Raw genomic sequence first — 22965 nt, 5'->3', positions numbered from 1 at the left:
TCTTACTTTTCAATTAGAATACGGAGCGCAGTCCAGTCCCTTGAATCGCGATTTTCGGCTCTTATTGGAGCCTCATCGGAAAGAACGTAAATTTTATTTGTTCTCTATAAATTAACTTGATGTAACGAATCCTCCGATTCATCCTGTCACCTAAATGGTAATTCCTAACAACTTAAAAAAATTACAATATCAATCATTAAACTACGTAAAACTGCCTACTTACCTATTTAGGTACGTGGCTAGGTACGTACCTTGCTACCGTTTGCAGATCACCGCTCGGCAGATTGGTTTCTGCCGTACTTGCCATTCAAATAGATACGGGAAATGTATAATTGGTTGCCTATCGGCTAATATTCCATAGCTTCTTATTCCAAGCAAATCTTCAATCTGGGGACGGCTTGCCGAAAACACACAATCGCAATCGGGTGCATGGCTATAGGATCATTTTTGAAAAGTCTCTTACGCACAGCGCACAGGGATCACTTAACGTATGGGATCGATCGAATTCTTTTAAAAACAATGAATAAAATTTAGTCTGTATTATCTCAGATATTTTTTTATTTCACAGAAACGAATATCATCAAACTCTGATTAAATTAAATATTTAAAAAAATCTATAATGTGTCCATAAATGTGTCGGTCGGCACTGCCGACCCTTCCGACCCTGACAAGCCGCCACTGTTACCATCTATTTTACTAAAGAATTTCATCTCTGCTGTTTCTAGCATTCCTTTTGGTCCAATCTCATTATTAGTCTGATGACTGATTTGTAAATTTTATCTTTCATTTATTTCCCGATATTTTTATTTCTACATAATATTATTGTTTCATTCAGGCAACCTACCGCTCTGTTTACTCTATTCACTTTTTTCCACTTCTGTTTCGAACTTTCCGTAGCTAGATAGTGTGATGCTTAGCTATTTAAACTCCATCACTTGTTCTATCATCTGACCTTTGAGATCTAATTTAAATCTTAATAGATTTGCTGTTATAATTGCTGTTATAACCATGCATTTTTTCTTTTGTGCGGAAATTAACATGTTACATTTTCCGGCGGTTATGTTACATTGGTGCAACATACATTGTTAATCATCTTCGCTTTAAAAGATTAATATTGCGTCGTCTGTATACCAGATTATTTTAAGTTGTTTATACCATTTGGTATCCGTTTATAGTTCTTACTTTTTTTATTATTTCATCCATAATCCGTTTGAAGAATAGATGACTCAGGGAACTCAGGTCTTACTCCATTGCCAGCTTAAATTGGATTACTTAGTTCTTCTTAAGTATAATTTTACTTCTATAGGGCTTTTCATCGATTGTCATTTGTTTCGAGCTTCTGTCATTTATTGTATAATCTGTGTATATAATAGGTTTGTTCTAGCAAACATTCAACCAAGTTAGAAACCGTCAGCAAACAGTTGGTCAGTGAGAGAACATAATACAGTCACCAGTACTATCCCCTCTACTCGCGCTGGTCCACTATTCGCTGATGGTTTCAAACCGTTTGAAACGGATGCTAGAACAAACCTAATATTAATATACACGGATTATACGACATTTGACAGAAGCTCGAAACAAATGACTGTGAATGAAAAGCCCTATTGTATTTTCCTGATAGATATCTTTGATCTTTTTGATTATTCCTAGTCATCAATAAAAAAACGTGATGTAGGTATAGAATTCACTGTTTCACGACCCTGATTCTATGCAACCAGTAACACGCGTATGCAGCACATATTTTTTGGGAATAAAAACGTAAATGAAAAACTTTTCTAGACATTTGGGAGGGGAATTTTGCCTTGGGAGGGGAACTTACAGTGAAACACCAACCAAAAAACAAGAAAATAAACCCAAACTGCATAAAAGACATAAATAATAACTTATATGCATTAAGTCCCCTTAATTTTCCAAACTAGCGGTTTTATTGGGTTAAATTTGTCTCTTTGTGGTTAAAGTTTCATCTCAGCTAATATAGTTTTCAATAATTTTTTCTTTAATTTTGGACCTTGTTAGGGGGGAATATTCCCATTTTCCCTCTCCATAGATCCTCCACTGATATTTCCAGGATTATTTGACTGACCTTTTCTTTTCTGTCGGAAAAATTATATGGAAAAAGATGTCGCAAGTACAAAAATGTTTAACTTAGGTACGTCAATAGAAAATAGAAAAGTACTTTACCTCTACTTAAGTAGTGGTACTGCTTAAGTAGTGGTACTTTTTTTATTTTTTTATTGATGTAAGCACAGTAAGTTAAACATTTTTTGTATTTAGACATCCTGTTCTTATAAGATTCCTTTTTGATTGTAGCATTAGCTCCGATGATGACAATTTTGTCGAAAGCGCTTAGCTAAAGAAATAAATACTTTTTACACACTTCGACATACTATTTTTTGATGTTTTTTTATATACCTACGTATACCTAGATTTTAAAAAGGGTAATTTTGATCTTAATTTTTGTGTTTTCTTTTTAGATTTGGCAGTAGTTGTACGTAACGAAATACAATTACTATCTTCAACTGGATCCGTTTTAGAATCTAGAAAACCGTTTTCTGCGTTAAGGGCAATTACGTACGATGGTATCAGGGATCAGTTCGTTGTCAGCGACACTGACAGAAACAACGACACAATTTTTACTGTCCGCCTATCCAAAGAGACTGCTACCGAACCAATAATAACAAGTCCTCCCGGTGACGTACAGGTGAGTTAATTTTTGCTTAGAATGATGTTCTTTTCTATGATGTTCTTTTCGCCAACTATTATCAAATGATTATCTGCGTGTCAACATACCACTGGTTCTTGCATTTGTCGATTTCGACAAAGCTTTTGATTCTGTAGAGCAGGGTCACCAATTAGCGGAACGCGGTCCGCATCCGGACCGTGAGCTAGTTTTGTGCGGACCGTCAATAAATTCAGAATACAGCTAGTGTTTGGCAATTTTGAAAATGTTTGGCTATGAAATTATGTACTATGTTTGGCTCAACTTATGTGTGCGAAGCCGCTTTATCAAGAATGAACTTTATTAAAAATCGGTAGAGATCTCACTTAACAGATGAATATCTCAACTCCCTACTGAGAATCAGTTGCACTAAACTCACTCCAAACTTCAGACAGGTTGTACATAAAAAAATGACATTTTTCTCTCTTATAATTTAATTTTGTAAAGAGTTTTCCCCCTTATTGTTAAACTTACTAATCATTAATTTTGAAATTAAGTAAGCTGTAATATAAAATTGTCATGTGCATTTTTTATATTCATTTCCTCTCTACTATATGTTAAGTAGGAGTACTTTTCAGATGTGCATTTACCTAATAAAAATATTTTCAGATTTAATAAGTTTGCAACAAACACCTGGCATTGAAACTAATGTAGAAAATATAACATGTTAATTAGCATTTTGTACTATGATTATTTATTTTAAATTCCTCAGTTTCCTTTCTACAAAATTGAAGATGTCTAAAAACTTTATTAGCATTCAAAATATAAATTGCTAATTTTTAAAATATTCTCAGTAACAATTGACAATATGTACTGCTGTTTTCAAAATATACTGATAATAACATCAAAACAATACACAATGAATTTATATTTTATTTATTGTACCAGGAAAACTTACAGAAAAGTATACAATAACCAAAAAACAATTAGATATTATTAGTTTTTCTTTCCATATTAGTCCATGTGTGAGGCCACTTTCGTATGAAAAATGTTTTTGGCTCGATTTCTTTGCGGATTACTGTTCAAAAATGTCCTCTTTAAACAAATCAGAAGGGTGCCGGGTAAAACAATTTTTTAAGCAAATTAAAAATTACTTTTTTGCCTCGAAATATGTATTTTTAGGTTTCTTGGGTAATTATAAACAATAAAGGTCCCTTGTCATATTTCTGAAAAGTTGATAGTTTTCGAGTTATAAGCGATTTAAAATCTGAAAAATGCGAAAATAGGCATTTGCGAAGCTTGAAAACTCATAAGTTTTAATAAAATGACAGATCTTTTTTATTTAAGATAGATGACCCAAAAATGCTAAAAACATATTAGGTTTGTTCGTAGAACGATCAGCAACCGTTGCCAACCGTCAGACGCAAGCGCGTTCGTAGTCTACGAACTCGAACTGTTAACTGCGCAGCGCTAACTGTTAACTGCGCATACGTCTGATGGTTGGCAACGGTTGCTGATCGATTGGATCGTATTACGAACAAACCTATTTTCGCGGGCAAAAAAGGTGATGTTTTGAATTGGTTAAAAAAATATATTAAACAATTTCTGCCCAAAAATTTCGCCCGGCACCCTTCTGATTTGTTTATAGCGGATATTTTTTAACAAGAATCCACAAAGAAACCGAATCAGAACAGTCAGACACAGGCAGCATAAATCCGGACCCCGGAATTGTCATAGGTTTTCGAAACGGGCCCTCAGGGAAACTAGTTGGTGACCCTTGCTGTAGAGTTTGAAACAGTACTGGAAGCCCTAAAGCGAAGCCGAACGGATTCCAGATACACGTCACTACTCAAAAACATCTATGAGAATGCTACATCAACTATACGACTAAACGAAGACACAGAAAAGTTCAGCTTAGGTCGACGAGTAAGAAAAGGAGATAATATTTCACCAAAATTGTTCACGGCAGAGTCAATATTTCAGAACATTCAATGGCAACATAAATATGGGCATCAATATAGACAAAGGCAGATTTAATCATCTGAGGTTTGCAGATGATGTTGTATTAATCGCAGACAAGTTACAAGATACAGTTTCTACGATACATTCGCTTAAAACTCTACTTGAGAAAGCAGAATTGAAAATAAACTTTGAGAAAACTAAACTTATGACAAATCTCGTAATGAGTGGAAATATAACTGTTGACAATAATACCATACAACAAACAGACACTTACAAATATCTGGGACACGAGATCAAAATAAGCAGAGACAATCAAACACATCAAATACAGAGGCGAATAGGCCGGACGTGGGCCGTACAACTTCTTGGCTTAAAAACCTACGCCAATGGTTTGGGAAAACTAGCACTGAACTATTTCGTGCGGCTGTAAATAAGACAATGATTGTTAATATGCTGGGCAACATGAGAGCCAACGATCGACAAGCGGTCTCGGCACCTTAAGAAGAAGAAGGACAGTATTTTGCAAACTAAGCCATATTGTCAAAAGTTCAATTCCCATGTGTCTCAAGCGAAAGGTTTATAACCAATGTGTTTTCCAGTTCGGAAATAATTTTTATGAGAAAGAAAATAATCGTTTCGTTTTGATTCAATTTGAGTCTCTTGCCATCCTCTGACACCTGATGTTTCGGAATCTATTCCTTGTCAAAGAGGCTTTGCAAGAAGACTGAATTGGGCCATAACTAAACGAAGAAGATGGTGCAAATATTAAAATATTTGCACCGGAGTATGGTCAGACTGTCCTCTAACGGGGAACGATGAAATGAGTGAAAAATAATTTCGACCACGAATCAAGTAATCTGTTAACCGAGGTACACAGCACCAAGCGGCGCCGCTAGGAGAACAGTCCAATAATGCGTCGCAGATTACTTATATGAACTTACTTATACTTTCTTTCTTGTCATACCCTATTCTGTATTAAAGTACAAAGTGACCACGTTTCATAAGTAATCTGCGACGCATAATTGGAGTGTTCTCCTAGCGGCGCAGCTTGGTACTGTGTACCTCGGTTAACAGATTACTTGATTCGTGGTCGAAATTATTTTTCACTCATTTAATAATTTTTATGCCTGATGAAATAATTTTAAAGTTCTGTAAGCGAGCAATCTTCTTCTTGATTGGCTTTAAAACTCGGGATGAGTCTTCGCCGCATCCACTGTAGCTGTCTCTCCATCTTCTGTGATCTTAAGCTTCTATTTCCATTGTTGTATGTACCCCAATCCTAGATAAATCGGCTTGAACATCATCCTTCCATCTTTTTTTGGGACGGCCTACTGATCTACCGTCTGGTCTCTCAAAAACTACTGTCTTTAACACTCTGTCTTCCTCTGATGTTCCCACATGATTTGCCCATCTTATCCGGTTAGTTTTTATATATCTGACGATGTTTTCAGTACCATACAGTCACCAATTCAGCATTGTGGCGTCTTCTCCACTCTTCTGTCAATTCATTTCTTTGAGGGCCAAATATCATTCTGAGAACCTTCCTTTCAAACAACAGCAGCTTATTTATTTCCCGCCGATGTAGAGTCCATGTTTCATTTCCATATGTAAATGTAACAAGTGGTCGAATAATAATTGACATGGTACAGTTTTAATTCAATCATCTGCGTTTTGCCGACGATATAGTACTTATTACCGAAGATCTGGGTGAAGCACAACAAATGCTACTAGAATATTAGCAAACGTATCTTCAACAATATGTCTAAAACTGAACATCAGTAAGACCAAATTTATGACATATTTAGTTCCCAGTGAACACCTTACCATCCAAAATCAAGTGGTAGAATTGACAGAAAAGTACATATTTATATCTCGGTCATGAAATCAGAATTGGCAAGGACAATCAGACTTGCGAATTTCAACGACGAATAACACTTGCTTGGGCGGCGTATGGTTCACTAAGAGACATCTTTAAGAGCAACATCTCGAAGGCTATGAAACGGAAGACATTTGACCAATGCGTTCTTCCTATTATGACATACGGAGCAGAAACTCTCACGCTCGCACTAAAAATGCGAGTGGCACAAAGGCGTATGGAAAGATCGATTCTCGGCGTTACAAAAAAAGACAAAATAAGGAACCAATACTTAAGGAAATGAACAGGTATCACTGATGTTGAACGTATAGCCAAGCTGAAATGGAGTCGGGCAGGTCACATAGCGCGACTGAAAGACTCAAGATGGACCAGAAAACTAATTTTGTCTAATTGACTGGCGCCCAAGAGAAGACAAACGCATCAGAGGACGACCACCAACACGCTGGATGGACGACATTAACCGAATATCCAAGAAATGGCAACAAGAAGCACAGAACCGTGAAGAGTGGCGAAGAATGGGAGAGACCTATGTCCAGCAGTGGACAGAAGAGATTGCATGATGATAATGACAGTTTTAATTTAGATTGTCTTTTTAGCTTAGAGCTTAATATTGATGGTAGGGAGTATCATGCCCTATTCCCCGCAACTATTCTTGCTTAGAGCTCTTTTTCTATGTGCAGTTATCTGGAATTACCGCCACCAGATACATGATACATATTTAAACTCTCTTACTACGTGGAAGTTAATCAGAGATAAGCGATCATATTTTATGTCTTCAAAATTAGTGAAACACATATTATATTAGGTATGATTAATATTAATTTTCTTTTTATTTCTATCTTTTTTCTAGAGGACACTTAAATCATCTTTTTTGTTGAGGTTCTTTTTGTAAATATTTCGTCGTTTTTTCCTACCTTTTCTTTATTTCAATTTTAATTAAAATCAGAATTAATGGAAATGGAAAACCCAAAAATGACCGAAATACAAAATTTAAATCGGAAATACCGAACACAAATTTGTTTGTTTATGTTACAAGTTGTGACCAAAAAACTTTAACGTATTAACAGTTGATTATCCTTTTTTATATAGTTTATCTACATACAATAGACAAATAATTTGTTTTTAAACCTAAAACTTAACCTTCTAGAAGTAGTGTTGTTCTAGAAATGCGAGGAATTAAAACTAAGGATTTTATTTGTGTATTTAAATCAAAATAAAAATTTACATACATTGACAACTTTTTGTTATTAATTATGTATCGTTAAGGTTCACGTTGGCAATGAATTAAATAAAAAACCATGTTATGTTCTTGATGTAGCCCTGTATAAGGATTTTAACAAATACACCTTTTATAAAGGATTTTATGGTTTTTTGTAATAAATCGTATACAGCCAACTACAGGAATTTTTTCCTCGTGAAATTTTTTTAAATGAATTAAATAGTCACTGCTTATGTTTTATTTAATTCCGGAGTGTCTTCTAATTTAATTTTTATTGTAAAAACTACAGTTACGTTTCTCAAAAAGGGAAGGTTAGAGGAAAATTTATTCACAAAATGCAAATGTTGCATTTTTTAAGGAATAGGTCGTCATCTTTTGTTTGTTTAATAATCATATCCTTTATTTGTTTATAACCATTACGTATTTTATTATAAGCTCACATTACTAGATAACCAGAGTGTGCCAACGAATGGATGCGCCAATAAATGGAGAGAAGGCTTGCTACATTGAGACAACTACTATAAATAACTGTTCCGATGGTACATAGGTTACGGAATCAATTAAAAATAAGTGTAAACAATGAACAATAATATATTTATTTGTGTCGATAAAAAACGTGTTTTGCTTATATCTCGAAAGGTTGTGTTGTTGACGTACCACGTCTATATCGACGCCCGCTGGGGTGTGACTGCCGACGGAGGTTGTAAATCGACCCGTGGTTGTGTATCGACTCACTGTGGCTAAAAAAAAACAACAAACGCTAATATGTTTGTGTTTCTACAATATGGCTAGAAAAGGCAATAAATTACTACATCTGGCGTTTTAAAAGTTGAGAACCTTTCTGTATTTTAAGAAGTTGACATAAAGTCTGATAAGGTAATTAATTTATGGGGAATTCAGTTTGTTAAACTGAACACACCAGAAACATATTATGGTTCGTAAAACTTCTTAGCATCTGGTTTGTATATTAGATGTGAATTTATATGACCGTTTTGAGAAAAGTTATTAAAAAAATAAAATTAGCAAAAATAGTAATTAAAGCGTGTCGCCACACACCCCCGTTCGAGAGAATAAGACGATCGATAATACATATTATTATATACATATAATGAAAATTTAAAATAACAGAAAACACAACGCAATGTTTATACGAGGAAAAAAATCACTGATTTCACTGAAAAAATGTTTTAACCGACACTTGCTTGATAACTTCCAGTAAATCTTGCTTTTCTTTTCGGTCTGCTGTTATCATTGTCTGTGTTCGTTTTGCTGGACACTGTCATTTTTCCTGGCTCGTAATGGATATTTTCGTAAAGCTCGAACGCAGATTTCAATCTGTCTATGGAAATTGTTATTTCCGAATACATAAATATTCCACCTCTGTTCACCCTCTGACTATCAAAAGTCTGCAGGGGACTGAGAGGATTACCTTGTATTTATATTTCAATTGCCATGATTATACTTCTTCTTCTTACCCTACTGCCAGACGAGCGTTATTTACAGCGCTGTCTGGCTGTCCACTATACTTTTTCGAGACACATTTTTCGAGCTTCATTTTACTGCTCTTACAGAGCCGTAATTGTTGCTCATCTGAATATTTTCATTAATTTTGGATTTCATAGTTTCGTTCTGAGATTGACGTCATCATCGTTTCTGAGTTTCATGAAATTTTATAAGACCAGTATTAATGAATACATTGAATAGAACTCTTTACTTTTTAGGGGCTCGCAATTGATCCTGTAGAAGATGTTTTATATTGGACAAAAGCTCTCGAGAATACAATAGGCTATGTGAGATTGAACAGCTCCGAGCACATTCCTGAAGATTTTATTACTTTTACAGATACAGCCCCCCATGCTATTGCCATTGATGTTTGCAATCGGTAAGTTGTTAGATGTTAATTTTCATCATATTTAGTTTTTATCTTCACCCTTCCCTATCCATTATATCTTCACCCTTCACCCTTGGCAACTTGGCATTATATTAGTGATGTTGTTTATGGTTACTTTCGAGTATTCGTTACAAATCGTACTTTTGTATAAAGTAATCATTTACAGTATTCGTTACTTTGATTACTATGATTACTTTTGTATTTGAGTACCGGTAATCATGTCGAGAATCGTATTTCTCAGTAGGTAGGTATTTTGTATAGGTATTCCGATATAACAACGACCTTCACCGATCTGTTTAAGGGATAAAAATGATTTGATTACTATGATTACTTTTGTATTTGAGTACTGGTAATGATATCGAGAATCGTATTTCTCAGTAGGTAGGTATTGTGTGTAGGGATTCCGATATAATAACGACCTTCACGAAGTACGAAGTAATCAGAGTAATCAAAGTAATCGAAGTAGATACAATAGTCGTTACTCGCTCTGATACGATTGGTACGAAGTAACGAAGTAATCAGAGTAATCAAAGTAACGATTTGCCTCTCTGTATAGTAATCGTTACTTTCGGTATTCGTAAGTAACGAGTACTTTGTAACGAATAGTTACTTTGTGGCACGATTAATTTTATGAAACAGCCCCACGCATGGAAGCCATTTTATGAAACACGACAAAGAATGGAAGTCATATGGGGCCATTTTAATGTAAGACAAAAGATAGCCCCTGTTGTTTTATGAAACATGACTAATTAAGAATTGGACAAAATTCGTGCTACATAATTTATTAAGTACCTCGGTTGCTACTGTCTCAGAGATTTTAGGGAGTGGATTCTTTAATAGATGTTATGATATATTCTTATTAGCTTAGAAAAATTAGAAAGATAGAAAAATCGAAATAAGGATGTGAAATAAAAAATAAAGAAAAATACAAAAAAATAAAATATTGGGCGCCATTGGTTACCTAAGGGAAACCAAACTTTATACAAAAAAATAGAAATAAAACAAAGAAAGATAAATTAAAATAAAACAAAGAAACATAGTCAAATAAAATGATATACATAATATACAAAATGTTATAATGTAACTTACCTCCTTTACTTTACACTCAAAATTATATACTTAGTCAATGTTTTATCGTTCTTACGATTCAAGAGAGAAGGGAAGAAAATAAATTATATGTTGAAAATCAAACATTATTTATTAAAAACAAAAAAATTAATCTCTGATCTCTCTGTTATAATTAGAGACCAGATTACCAATTAATCAAAGATGAAACGAACAGTTTTACAAATATAAAAATTATACCTTAACAATTAGTGTCCTGGCTTCTTCCTCGTAGCTTGATTCGAAAGTCCAAGGCGCTATTGCACTCGCGAAACACTTACTTCACTGTCGTTAATTACAGCAAACAGTACATTGTTTATAAACAAACATTATTATAGAAAAATTCAGCTTTCACTTGAAGATAAATAGTTTAAAAGTTCGTTAAACTGGATCAAATTTACTTTTACTTGAACAAAATTATTTAGTTAAGACTCGAACATAAATAGTTTAAAAGTTCGTTAAACTTTGACCAAAATAAAGTATGTGAGCATACTACATGTTTTAACTGCACTGTTAAACATAGCAATGAGAAAATTGAAACTCTTCTCTCCTACTTCTTATTCTGACTGCTTAAATGAAATTAGTGGATACCAAAATTGGTATAAAATGATAACGACGATTTGCTTAGAAACAGCGGGAAAATCGCCGGAGTTCACGATACACCATCACATTCACCGGGCTGGAATTAACTTAGCCGGCTGGGAAACTGGAAAACTACATTCCGAAACACTTAATGGAACTCAACTCCATGACGATGGCCCTAAGGGAACCAAAACTCAACTTAACTCGATGGTGGCCCTGGTGGAACTCAACTGAACATGATGATAGCTTATACGGAACTGCTTTCTAGGACCGCTAACTCGATCCTTCTAAAACTTGGGTTCCTCTCCCAAAAAAAGGTGACTTCCTACTTAGGCCAATAGGAATCATACCAGATATTTCTCTACCAATAAAATGGTCAGAAAAACTCTCAAGACATCCCTCGAACGCCATGATGGTTTTACCCTCAACCAATTATAATTACTTAAACTTCGCAACAACAAAATCTCTCGAGTTTACACGAAATGCGATGAATCACTCATACAATTACAGTTAGTTTTTAGAACCAATATTTAAGAGCTGAAAAAGCAATCGACTAATCCTTCCTGCTCTAATACAACCCTCAATAAATTTGTGTCTGAGAAAGTCATAAAAATCTTTCATCTTCTAGACTGCAACAGTCTAGAGCATAGCAGGGGTTCTTCATCTAGCTATTTGGATATACCGACGAACACATAACCGACAAACCAAAACTGTAAATATCATAAAAATCTTTTTACCTTGTAAACTACAACAATTCAAGGGTTTATTGAAAAATATTCCGTTTCTTAAATGCGTATTATTTCAAGGAACGGATAAAGAAATAAAATTCGTAATGTTGTGGGAACGAACAAAATAACAAACTCACACCAATGCGGAAAAGCGATTTGAAACTGCGCTTCTCCGACTCAATATACAGGGTGTAGCGAAAGTGTACAACTGTAAACTGGGTCGAAATTTCAAATATTTAAACGGAGGACTTTCAGCGTGTTTCAACTTTTTCAACATCACTACATTATATCTGCACCCTTGGCTCCTGGTGTGCACAGTAATTTACAACCCTTTAAATTTACTTTAACACAAAGCTTGATTTGATTTTAACGTGTACGTCTGAAGTCCCAGAGCACACTTCAATACTTCATAAAAAGATATCATAATTGATTGGCAAAACATTAGAACTGCTCATTGCCACAAATTAACGCCAGCGTTTTCTTCTTCCTCCTCTTTATAAGCAATTCTGCTTGTTTATTGGTGGATTGATACCTCTATGGAAGGTTGTCACTCCATCTTTTGGCGGTCGGCCGATACTTCTTCTACCGATTGGTAATTTATCTCTTGATATTTTGACCGCACTTGCCTTCCCCATTCTGCTTATGTGGTTATTCCATTATTTTTTTGTATTGAGTGTCCATTCGTTTCTACACTGTACGTTACACTTTCTTCTAATGTCTTCACTTCTCTTTCGATCTCTCAACGTATTTCCAGCAATTCTTCTCAGTACTCTCATCTCTGCCGTTTCCAGTAGTCTTGGTGTTGTGGCTATACATTCTGGACTTCATCTGCATTTCAGTGCTCATATGTCGTTTTCGCCCTATAGTGTTATTAATGCATCCTACTAGTCTATTTGCTTTTTGTACTCGATTTCTCACTTCTTTGTCCAGGAATTCAATTTAAGAACAAAATTATGTAGCTTGTTAAGTTCTTATTTGAATTTTTGTTTTTCAGGTACATTTATTATACAACAAATCCCTCACGCAACAAGCCGACTATCGAAAGAAGAAAATTAGATAGCACAGAACACCAAATTTTAGTTAATGACACGATTTGGACTCCGGTAGGTTTAGCGATCGACTACAAAAATCAACGACTATATTGGGCAGACAGTAGAATCGGATCATCAACTGGCAGGATCGAAAGCATCAGTCTTGATGGAACAGACAGAAGACTGTTTATGGAAAGAAACTCAGTGCAGCCTTTCGGATTAGCTGTAGATGAAGAAGCCGTTTATTGGACTGATACTAACAATAATGCTTTATACAAACTATTAAAAACCGAAACAGATCCGTCTACGACCCCTGATAAAATTGCGACTTTTCATGATACGCCTATGGGTTTAGTAGCGAATTTTGTTATGAACGACTGTAAAGGACTTCCAGACGCCATCAAGGAATATCAACAACACCAAATGCAATCAAACCAAAGTAAGGAATATGATGATACAGAAGAAGTCTTCCAGTGTTTCAACAGCGGTGTCCTAAAAAACAACACGTGTCATTGCAAACGTGGCTTTAGAGGAAAATTGTGCGAGATATCTGTTTGCAGCAACGATTACTGCTTGAATGGAGATTGCTACCTATCGTCATCTGGGAAACCAACATGTAATTGCAATAAAGGTTTTATTGGTGACAGGTGTCAAAAGAATAAATGCGATACGTATTGCTTGAATTCAGGAGAATGTATTATCACGTCGTCCATGAACACACCCACGTGTAGTTGTCTTCAAGGATTCATTGGGAACAGATGCGAATACAATGAAGAAATTTGTGATTTGTACTGCAATAACCAAAAAGACAGCGGATTTCCAGATGAATTTGAAATAATGTGCAGGTAATTAGCCATTTATAATATAATAAGTACTTAAATCATCCTCATCTTGACGCTCATGAAGATCTGTTGGATGGTCTGTCTGGCCCTCACAGACCATGTAAATCAATGTTCTCGTTTCTAGCAACATCATGTGGTTGGATGTCGTACATATAATTTCTCAAATTACATTAATACTTCGGTCTTTACTGTCACCTAATATTACTTACGGAATTCTTTTATTATAAAAAAAGTCTCATATGTAAATGAAATTGTCTACTCATTAGACTAAACACTGGTTTCATAAAAGATTCCTGGAATGTGAAAATGTAAGGGAAGTAGATCAAAAAAATTGTAGCGCAACCCATCCTGACTTAACCCCAGTGAAATTTTAAAATGAAAGACCTTATATTTCAATTCGTTACAGAGACGGTCAGCATCCTCTTATGTACGTTTCATCGTCTTTGTAGACCATAGAGTATAGAGCCTCTACATGAGGTAGAGTAGCCCATAGAGCCCCTCCGATAATCCCCAAAGAGGGTGAAACGTTCACACGAGGATGCTGGTCACCTCTGAAACGAATTGAAATACAAGCTATCTTTCATTTTCTATTACTTTTACTCCTATCTCAGTACAGGGAACCAAGATTCGTTGGGATTTTTGCCTAGATGAATAGACAGGTAGTGGAATACAATTTTAGATTCCCCCGTCTTCTACTAATTCATCGTTCGAGTTAGTTCAAGTTTTAGAAAGCACGGATTTAGGTTGATTACCAGAACTAGGTTCCAGTAAAAGTCTGTAGTTGTTCGGATTTAAAACTTCGAACTGTTTTTCCTAGTAAAATGTTATAAACAGACATCAATGTTAGGTCTATAACACTGGGGAACACATTTTTTGTTGAGTTAGATCTGACACTTGTTTTTCACTAATTTTTGGCGTCTGAATCTGAGAATGACCTCAGATTTTCTCTATCACGTCAACTTTTTAAACTACAGGATATCCTCAAAAATCATGCATATAAAGGAACGTAAAATAAAAATCAGTTTACAATACAGTTTACAAATCATTTAATTTAAGTTAAATCGAGTTCATACAAATAAAATTGTTTAATAATGAACATTACTTACAAATTAAGAAAAAATTTGCGTTTATGGCTTTTTCTTGAGTGTTCAGTTTGTGTACATTCGCGCTTGATGCTCCAAAAATAGTCAGCCATCAAATGTGCATCCCATCTACCTTGGTACCGAGCTTTCATGATGCAACAGAACCAAATAAATTTCCATTATGGAGAACACATTTCAAGCTCCACTTTGAGCTATCTATAAACAGTCTCGAGTCAGATGCGTTATACATAGTTTGAAATTCCCAATTCTTTCATTAAACCACTTACATTATGGCAAAACACAAATCCACCTTCACTTTGAAAATAGTGCAGAAATGCCCTTTCTCGTGTTCGAAAATAGGATACCTTGGCTCCATTTTCAAGCAAGTTTTTCTCATTGAGTCGTGATGCTAAAAGCTCTGAAGCTTTTTTGGATAGTCCCAAATCTAGCACCAAATCATTTAGCTCTTGTTGTTCGAATCCCTTACTTACGGAGTTATCTTCAATTTCGAAATCTTCATAGTTGGAGTCGCTGTCAACTGCACCATATCCGTATTCCTCTTCTTCCAAAGAGGGAAATTCACTGAAAACTGGCACGGGGTTTTCGGCTGAATACGGCACTGGGCGTGTAGCTGACAGTAAACTAGGATACTCTATTTTACATTTGTTTTTCTTGTTTATATCCTGATGTTTTCACTATACAAAAGTAACAATCACTTGAATGATCTTTGGGCTCACGCCAAATCATAGGTATACCAAATGGAAGTTTAGCACGTTCTCCCTTGGTCCACATCCATAAACCCGGAAATGCACTTTATGAGGTGCCCATACTTTATCTTGATCACCAAGTTTCACTTAAAATATGCTTGTCTGACAAATGTACTAATGTTTGTCCTTCGACTGGAAATGGTAAAACTGCCACATATATAACAAAACGAATCGGGGCTGTTTTCGAACTTACGACATATAGGAGCAGAGGTAACCATGAGGAAACGTTTCATTTCAAACACACTAAGCAGTTCTATACACTTCAGTAACAAAATACTAAATACTGCTAACCGAAACACAACGTTTCACCACAATATAACAGACATAACTGAATTTAACAGGCAAGTCTAGACAAATTGCAGTTATCAGAGCGACATTACTCCCACCAGGCGCCCCACCCCCATAGAAAAAGAACGTGACGTGATAGAAGAAAACTAAAAACAGTTTTGAAATCAGCATGCCTAATTCTATAGAAAACAGCTAAAAAATCTAACTCAACAGAAATTAAGTTTCAAATTGTTCCTCAGTGTAATCAATCGATTCTGGTTTCGAAAGCAAGAGACTTGCACATTATTACCTTCAAATGATCGTTGTATACATTTATATACGTCTTAAATGCTCTAAACTTTTCCTCAGTCGCCTGAGGGGCAATGAGTAAGTTTGCTCCATTTATATGGCAGATAAGTTGAATCATGTAGTAGTTGGCCTGTTAAGAACAATATTCAACTGCAGGAAACTTCCGAGCTCAGGCTGTAGACTGAAGTGAGGTTGTAGGTAAGCCCCACGTTGGGCCCCATTTTATTCCGCTATTCTATCAGCATTTTCCCGATATTCTATCGGCATTTCTTCTCTTTGTCATATTTCATATATGAGGTGATGTATTTATACATGAAGTTGTTCTCCCCCTTCCTTAATCAGTTCAGCATAAAATTATTCCGCCATCTGGTAAAATTATCAGTGATTATTAATAAAGTGAGTTTTTATGGTTAAACATTCTTCTTATTGAAACTCACAGATTTTGCCTGATACAGTTTTAGATAAAATCGGGACAATACTAAAGAATGATTATTTTTTTTAGGTGCAGTTATAATTACTCAGACCGAAACCACAGCTCTCCGCTCCAATCTTCATTACAAAGCCAAACAGATATCCTTTCCAAATTTCAGGATCCTGTGGTGTACTTGACAGTCATCATTTTAGTTTGTGTGGTGGTTATCATTGGCATGTTAATCTACATCCACATTGTTCAGAAGAAGCGTCCTCGAATTCAGAAGCGAATCATCGTCAGCAAAAACGTCACGCCTCTGACATATCGACCACAGCCGAATACAGAACAGTGCGAGATCACGATCGAGAACTGTTGCAACATGAACATTTGTGAAACGGTAAGTTAAGTTTTACGATATTGTATAACATTTGAGTCTTAACTACATGTGCGGACAAGCGAAAATTTATTGAAAACTTTCATTGATAATAATCATCTTTGGCTTTTACAACTCTTCATGAGTCTTTGCCGCGTTTACTATTATCTTCCATTAGTTCCGATCCTATGCTACTATTTCCCATGGTCTCACTTCCATCTTCTTCAGGTCTTCTCTGACTGCATCTTTCCACCTTTTTCTAGGCCGTCCTGTTGGTCTTCTACCATCTGGTCTTTCCCAAAACACATTGCTAATCAGTCTGTCGTCATCACTCCGTACGTGACCAGACATCTCGTAACGCGACAATTCGTAACCGGACAAGTAATAACGGACAATTCGTAACGGTGACAGTTCGTAACAGCGACATTTCGTAACGGCGACGGTCTTTACAACACAAACAAATATTTAAATACATACAAAATTTTAACAATATTTTTAAAAGTTTATTCCTCTTATTGTTCCTTAAATTTGCATATACCTAGACAAAGAAATAATGAAGTAATTCGTGAAATCTTTAAGCCGACAACCGTCTTTAGACATTCCCAACTTTCTAAGTAAACATTTTGTAAAGGAAAGTTTATCAATTACCTGTTATAATAAATCTTGTGATTGATTAAAGCGTTGGGGTATTCAATCAACGGTTATAGTTGATAAGAGGGATGGCTTCAAATATTATGATAACACGAATAATTTTTCAGACATAATTTGAGAAACATTAGTAATCTTCTAACTAGTCTCTACTATAGAGTTTTCTGAACAAGTCAATTTGGACGTTACGAATTGTCCGTTACGAATTTGTATAGTTACGAACTGTCGCCGATACGAACTGTCGCTGTTACGAGATGTCATGGAACCCACTCCGTACCACGTGGCGTGCCCATCTTAGTCTATCATTAATAATAAGGTATTAAAATGGCTTGGTTTCTATAAACTTTGAATTGTAGTGTAATAGCGGCGGAAAAATAAACGAAAATATTGCATAATATCATGGCAACTAAATGTTCGGAATAATCTAGTTACCGTGTGTAAAATCAATAATTGTGACATTAGCGCATCATAAGTCGTACGTTTCTTGATATTTACTTGTAAAAAATATCTAGCGAAAAGCACTGATAAAGTATTTATTCAAAAAGAGACTGAAAAGTGCGACACATACTAAATTTCAGTTAGTTTATAATTAAAAAAGAATGTCAGTGTAAAAAAATACGAGAAATTACCGAAGAATTAGACCTGGCCAAGTCTACAGTTACGGACATACTTAAGCATTATCGTGAAAGTGGAAGTGTCCAACGTAAAAGCAAAAGTTCGGGTAAACCGGGAATTGTGTGTGATAGGAATCAACAATTACTAATGAAAAGGTGCAAACTAGGCCCTGGTAATACTTTATGAGCTATGACAGTACAATAGAACGCAGAAGTAGGAAAATTAATCAAGAGAGTGCTGCAGGAAATGGATACATAAATCCGAACTCAGATTTTATAGGGTTGAATCGTAATTTTTTATTGAATGAGCAATTTTTTCATTACTCGTGATGTTGAAAGAAATACCTCTGCTACAGAGAAGCTAACAAGAAATTGCCTCAATTGGGCAAGATCGAATTTCGTGGACTGTTGAAGACTGGTCCATAGTCATATTCAGTGACGAATCGAAATTTGATGTTTGCGTGGGTGACTTTCGAAATCGGGTTATCAGAAGTAAAAATGAAGCATTCACAATTAACCAAGCAAAGTATCAAGAAATTTTGAAAAATAGTTTTGTACCAAGTGCTCACGATCTCTACCTGGACTTAAATTTTATATTCTAGCAGGACGGTGCTGCGTGATATTCCGCTAACACAACTGAAAATAGTTTTTACATAATAACATTAAAGTCCTGTCATGGACTTCGAACAGTCCAGACCTTAATTTTATTGAGACATTGTGGCGTACGATGAAGCAGAAATTGCGTAATGATCCTCAGAGTGCCGTCACCGACTTAAAAAAAAATTAGGTAAATTATGGAATAGTTTCGACCCTGACTTGTGTCAATTATAAGTAAGAACAACGCCAGACATGATTACCGTGGTTGTAAAGGCGCATGACTATGTATATTAACCATATTAACAAATTATTTTTTTTAATTGTCTGACCATTTAGTTTCCACGCCATTATACAATATTTTCTTTTATTTTTCCGCCAACACTGCAATTAAAAGTTTTTGAAGTGAAAACTTCTTTAGGAACGTTGGAGGAACGAAAAGTTATTAAATTAGCGACCGTCATGGCGACCATCATCACTTCAGCGAAATATATTTTTGAAGTGAAAACTTCTTTAGAGACGTTGTGCACTTTTTGGATGGGGAAAAAGTATTTAATTAGCGACCATCATCACTTCAGCGAAATAAATTTTTGAAGTGAAAACATATTTAGGGACGTTGTGGACTTTTTGGATGGGGAAAAAGTATTAAATTAGCGACTGTCATCGCGACCGTCATCATTTCGGCGAAATAAATTTTTGAAGTGAAAACTTCTTTAGGGACGTTGTGCACTTTTTGAATGGTGAAAAAGTATTAAATTAGTGACCGTCATCGCGACCATCATCACTTCAGCGAAATAGATTTTGAAGTGAAAATTTCTTTAGGGAGGTTGTGCAGTTTTGGATGGGGAAAAGGTAGTGAATTAGCGATCGTCATCAGTTCGCCGAAATAATTTTTTGAAGTGAAAACTTCTTTAACCTTCCGTTACTCGCGCCAATTTTTTATGATAGAATACTCACGCACGGTGCAGAAGACCTGGTCCAGAAATATGGGCCAGCAATATTTAAAAAAATTTATTTTGCAAAATTGTGTAGGTACAATTATATTATTTAATGAATATATGTTCATATAATTTTGTAGATATGCGTTTGTGTCAACATTATATTACTTTAATAAAAAGTAACTTTGTCCATCGTCATCATCTTCATACGTTTCCTCGTCAGCCAATACTTCCTCAAATAATTTTAATAATCTTTGCTTCTCCTTCTCTTAATTCATATCTAAATATAAATAAACAAATATATATATGTACTTTGAAAATAAGAAAACTATCTTAAATTACCTTACTAATTAAAACTATCGACGTCTGATTTAAACAAAAAATTGTGCACAAATACTCACACGCGGTGTACCGCACCATGTTGCCTAATAATAAAAGTACAATACTCTTTTTTACACTGCACGTGGACTTCACCCAAAGTTGACTGATGACTGAAGAGGTATATGCAGCAGCAATTCAAAATCTCCACTAAAATCAGCGTTATACGAAGTTATTTAGAGGGCCGGTCTCATAAACCGTGTGCGAGTAACGGAGGGTTAAGGACGTTATGCACTTTTTGGATGAGGAAAAAGTATTGAATTAGCGACTGTCATGGCGACCGTAATCACTTCGGCGAAATAAATTTTGAAGTGAAATTCTTTAGGAATGTTGTGGCACTTTTTGGATGAGGAAAAAGTATTGAATTAGCGACTGTCATCGCTACCGCGAGATATTGGTAACTTATATACATACACTGTTACTAATAAACCAAGTATAAAAGTTATACTGAGAATAAATCAGGTATAGGCAAAATCACTACCAATAAACATGGAATAACTTAGATATAGGTTATACGTGGTTTAAGAATTTAGTCCAAGTTTATACCGACCCACACCCTTGTTTAAGTCTGGTATAACCTATTTTATGACTGTCAATGTCATCAGAGGCAAAAATATATTATCCTTTGATTTGTTTTGTGAGTAATTATATAATAAAAAATGTGTTTAAGGGGTGTTGCGGCTGTCGAAGAAGTTGATAATGTAATTAACATGATAGAAAAAACACGAAAAAGGAAACTTTTAGAAGATATAATAAATCCCTTTTCACAATACACTGATAAGGAATTCAGAATTAAATATCGGTTTTATAAAGATGGTGTAAGGTTTTTAAAAAACTTAATAGGTGATTCACGTATTTGAATTTGATATTGCATGAAAAGTTGAGTCAAACAGTACTGCACAAAAAATTTCAAGATGATTTCTCAATTAGTTTAAATTTTATTCAATTTGTTTACCCCTAGAAACTTTTTTTGCAATGTTATTGTTCAGAAAATAATAATGATACAGCAATTCTGTGGAACTATCTGTGGAATTCTATCGATAAACATCAAGAAAACTAAATTTATGAGGATATCAAAAACCCAAAATAATGATGAAAGCCTGACAATTATTAAAGGTAAAACTTTAGAACAAGTAGAAAACTACAACTATCTTGGCACAATAATTAATCACACAAACGATTACTCCAAAGAAATCAAAGTTCGAATAGAGAAAGCAAGAACAAATTTCAATAAAATGAGAAAGGTACTTTGTGCAAGAGAACTGAAATTAGACTCTATAGTTAGGCTGGCAAGGTGTTATATTTTCTCGACTCTGCTTTACGGGATAGAAGCATGGACACTTAACGCATCGACTACTAAAAAGTTGGAAGCATTTGAACTGTGGGTGTATAGAACAATCCTGAAGATATCATGGACCGAGCATATAACAAACAACGAAGTCATGAGAAGAGTTAATAAAAGACTGGAAATATTGGAAACCATCAATACACGAAAGCTGTAGTACCTGGGGCATGTTATGCGTAATGAGAGATACAACATACTTCAGTTGATTATACAGGGGAAAATCCAGGGCAAGAGAAGTGTAGGAAGGAGACCAATCTCGTGGTTGCGTAGCTTGAGGGAATGGTACGGATACACATCAACCGAACTATTCAGAGCAGCAGCATCTAAGATCAGAATAGCCATGATAATTACCAACCTCCGTCGCGAAGATGGCACGTGAAGAAGAAGAAGAATTCTGTGGAAACCATATGAAAGAAGAATACTGGTATTTTAAACGTATTTAAAAAAATCAATAAAAACTCATTTTCATCATTCCGAAAACTTTTCGCCTAGGTTAATTTGGTTTGTTAGTTACAGATAAAAATCAAAATTGACATATTTGACACAATATCGTTGTTTTACGTATTTGTGCACAAGATTGCAACATTGCCAAACTATTATTTTGGAATAAAGTGGGAATACTTATATCTAACTTATACCGAGTTTATTAGTAACGAATTATTTTCGTACTATATCTACCTTATACTTAGGATAACTATTCTAGATATAAATACGGAATAACCTTAGAATACGAGTGTTTTATTAGTAACAGTGTATAAGTTGAATTGCGTATAAGTTCGACCGAAGTTTAATGATTGGAGGAGGTATAGAGTGTGAACCCGAAGGAGAAGTTTTCACTTCTGTCGGCATTCCCACGAGTGCCTTAATTTTTTTTATTATTAATGATACGAGTTTAATTAAATTGTTGATCTCGCTCTTTAATTCGTAAGCAAGGTTGTGAAGATGAACTTTTTCAATAAATTTTTATTTGTCTGAACATTTAGTTATTAGAGCTCATGATATATTAGGCTAAATTTTTTATTCGGCCAAAAAAACTACACATATAGCTAAAAATCGAAAAGTAGATGGACCAGAAGCTATTCCAATAAATATATTGCAATTACTGAATATGGGAAAGATACAGTTGTACACGACAAGATAAAGTGCCTCAATACTGAGCAATACCAATTAATTTTGTACAATCAGATTGAGTGGATGCTGGGCTTTCACACCAGACGAATCTTGCATAAAAAGGAGCCTCCAAATTAGCGATGCAAGTCTCGGTCCGTACAGAGATAAAAAGGAGGGTCCAAAGAGGGGCCCTCATCCTAGGATGAGCTAGGGTGAAAGTAGTCTTCGTCCTAG

At 35.1% G+C, this 22965-nt stretch overlaps 1 protein-coding gene across 1 annotated transcript in view; it reads left to right on the top strand.

The window, feature by feature from the left end:
• The window catches only part of LOC126880621 (protein cueball), a 100091-nt gene that overhangs the window by 65774 nt on the left and 11352 nt on the right, over positions 1-22965 (top strand). Inside the window, exons 2-5 of the mRNA XM_050644627.1 lie at positions 2475-2701; positions 9438-9598; positions 13016-13897; positions 16822-17128. Of these exons, the coding sequence (XP_050500584.1) occupies positions 2475-2701; positions 9438-9598; positions 13016-13897; positions 16822-17128 (1577 nt within the window). The remainder of the gene's footprint in view (positions 1-2474; positions 2702-9437; positions 9599-13015; positions 13898-16821; positions 17129-22965) is intronic.

The sequence above is a fragment of the Diabrotica virgifera genome, chromosome 2 (assembly GCF_917563875.1).
Source record: "Diabrotica virgifera virgifera chromosome 2, PGI_DIABVI_V3a".
In the NCBI taxonomy this organism is placed as follows: Eukaryota; Metazoa; Arthropoda; class Insecta; order Coleoptera; family Chrysomelidae; genus Diabrotica; species Diabrotica virgifera.
Note: the sequence above shows the minus strand (reverse complement) of the source record. Positions and strands in the feature narration are given on the sequence as shown.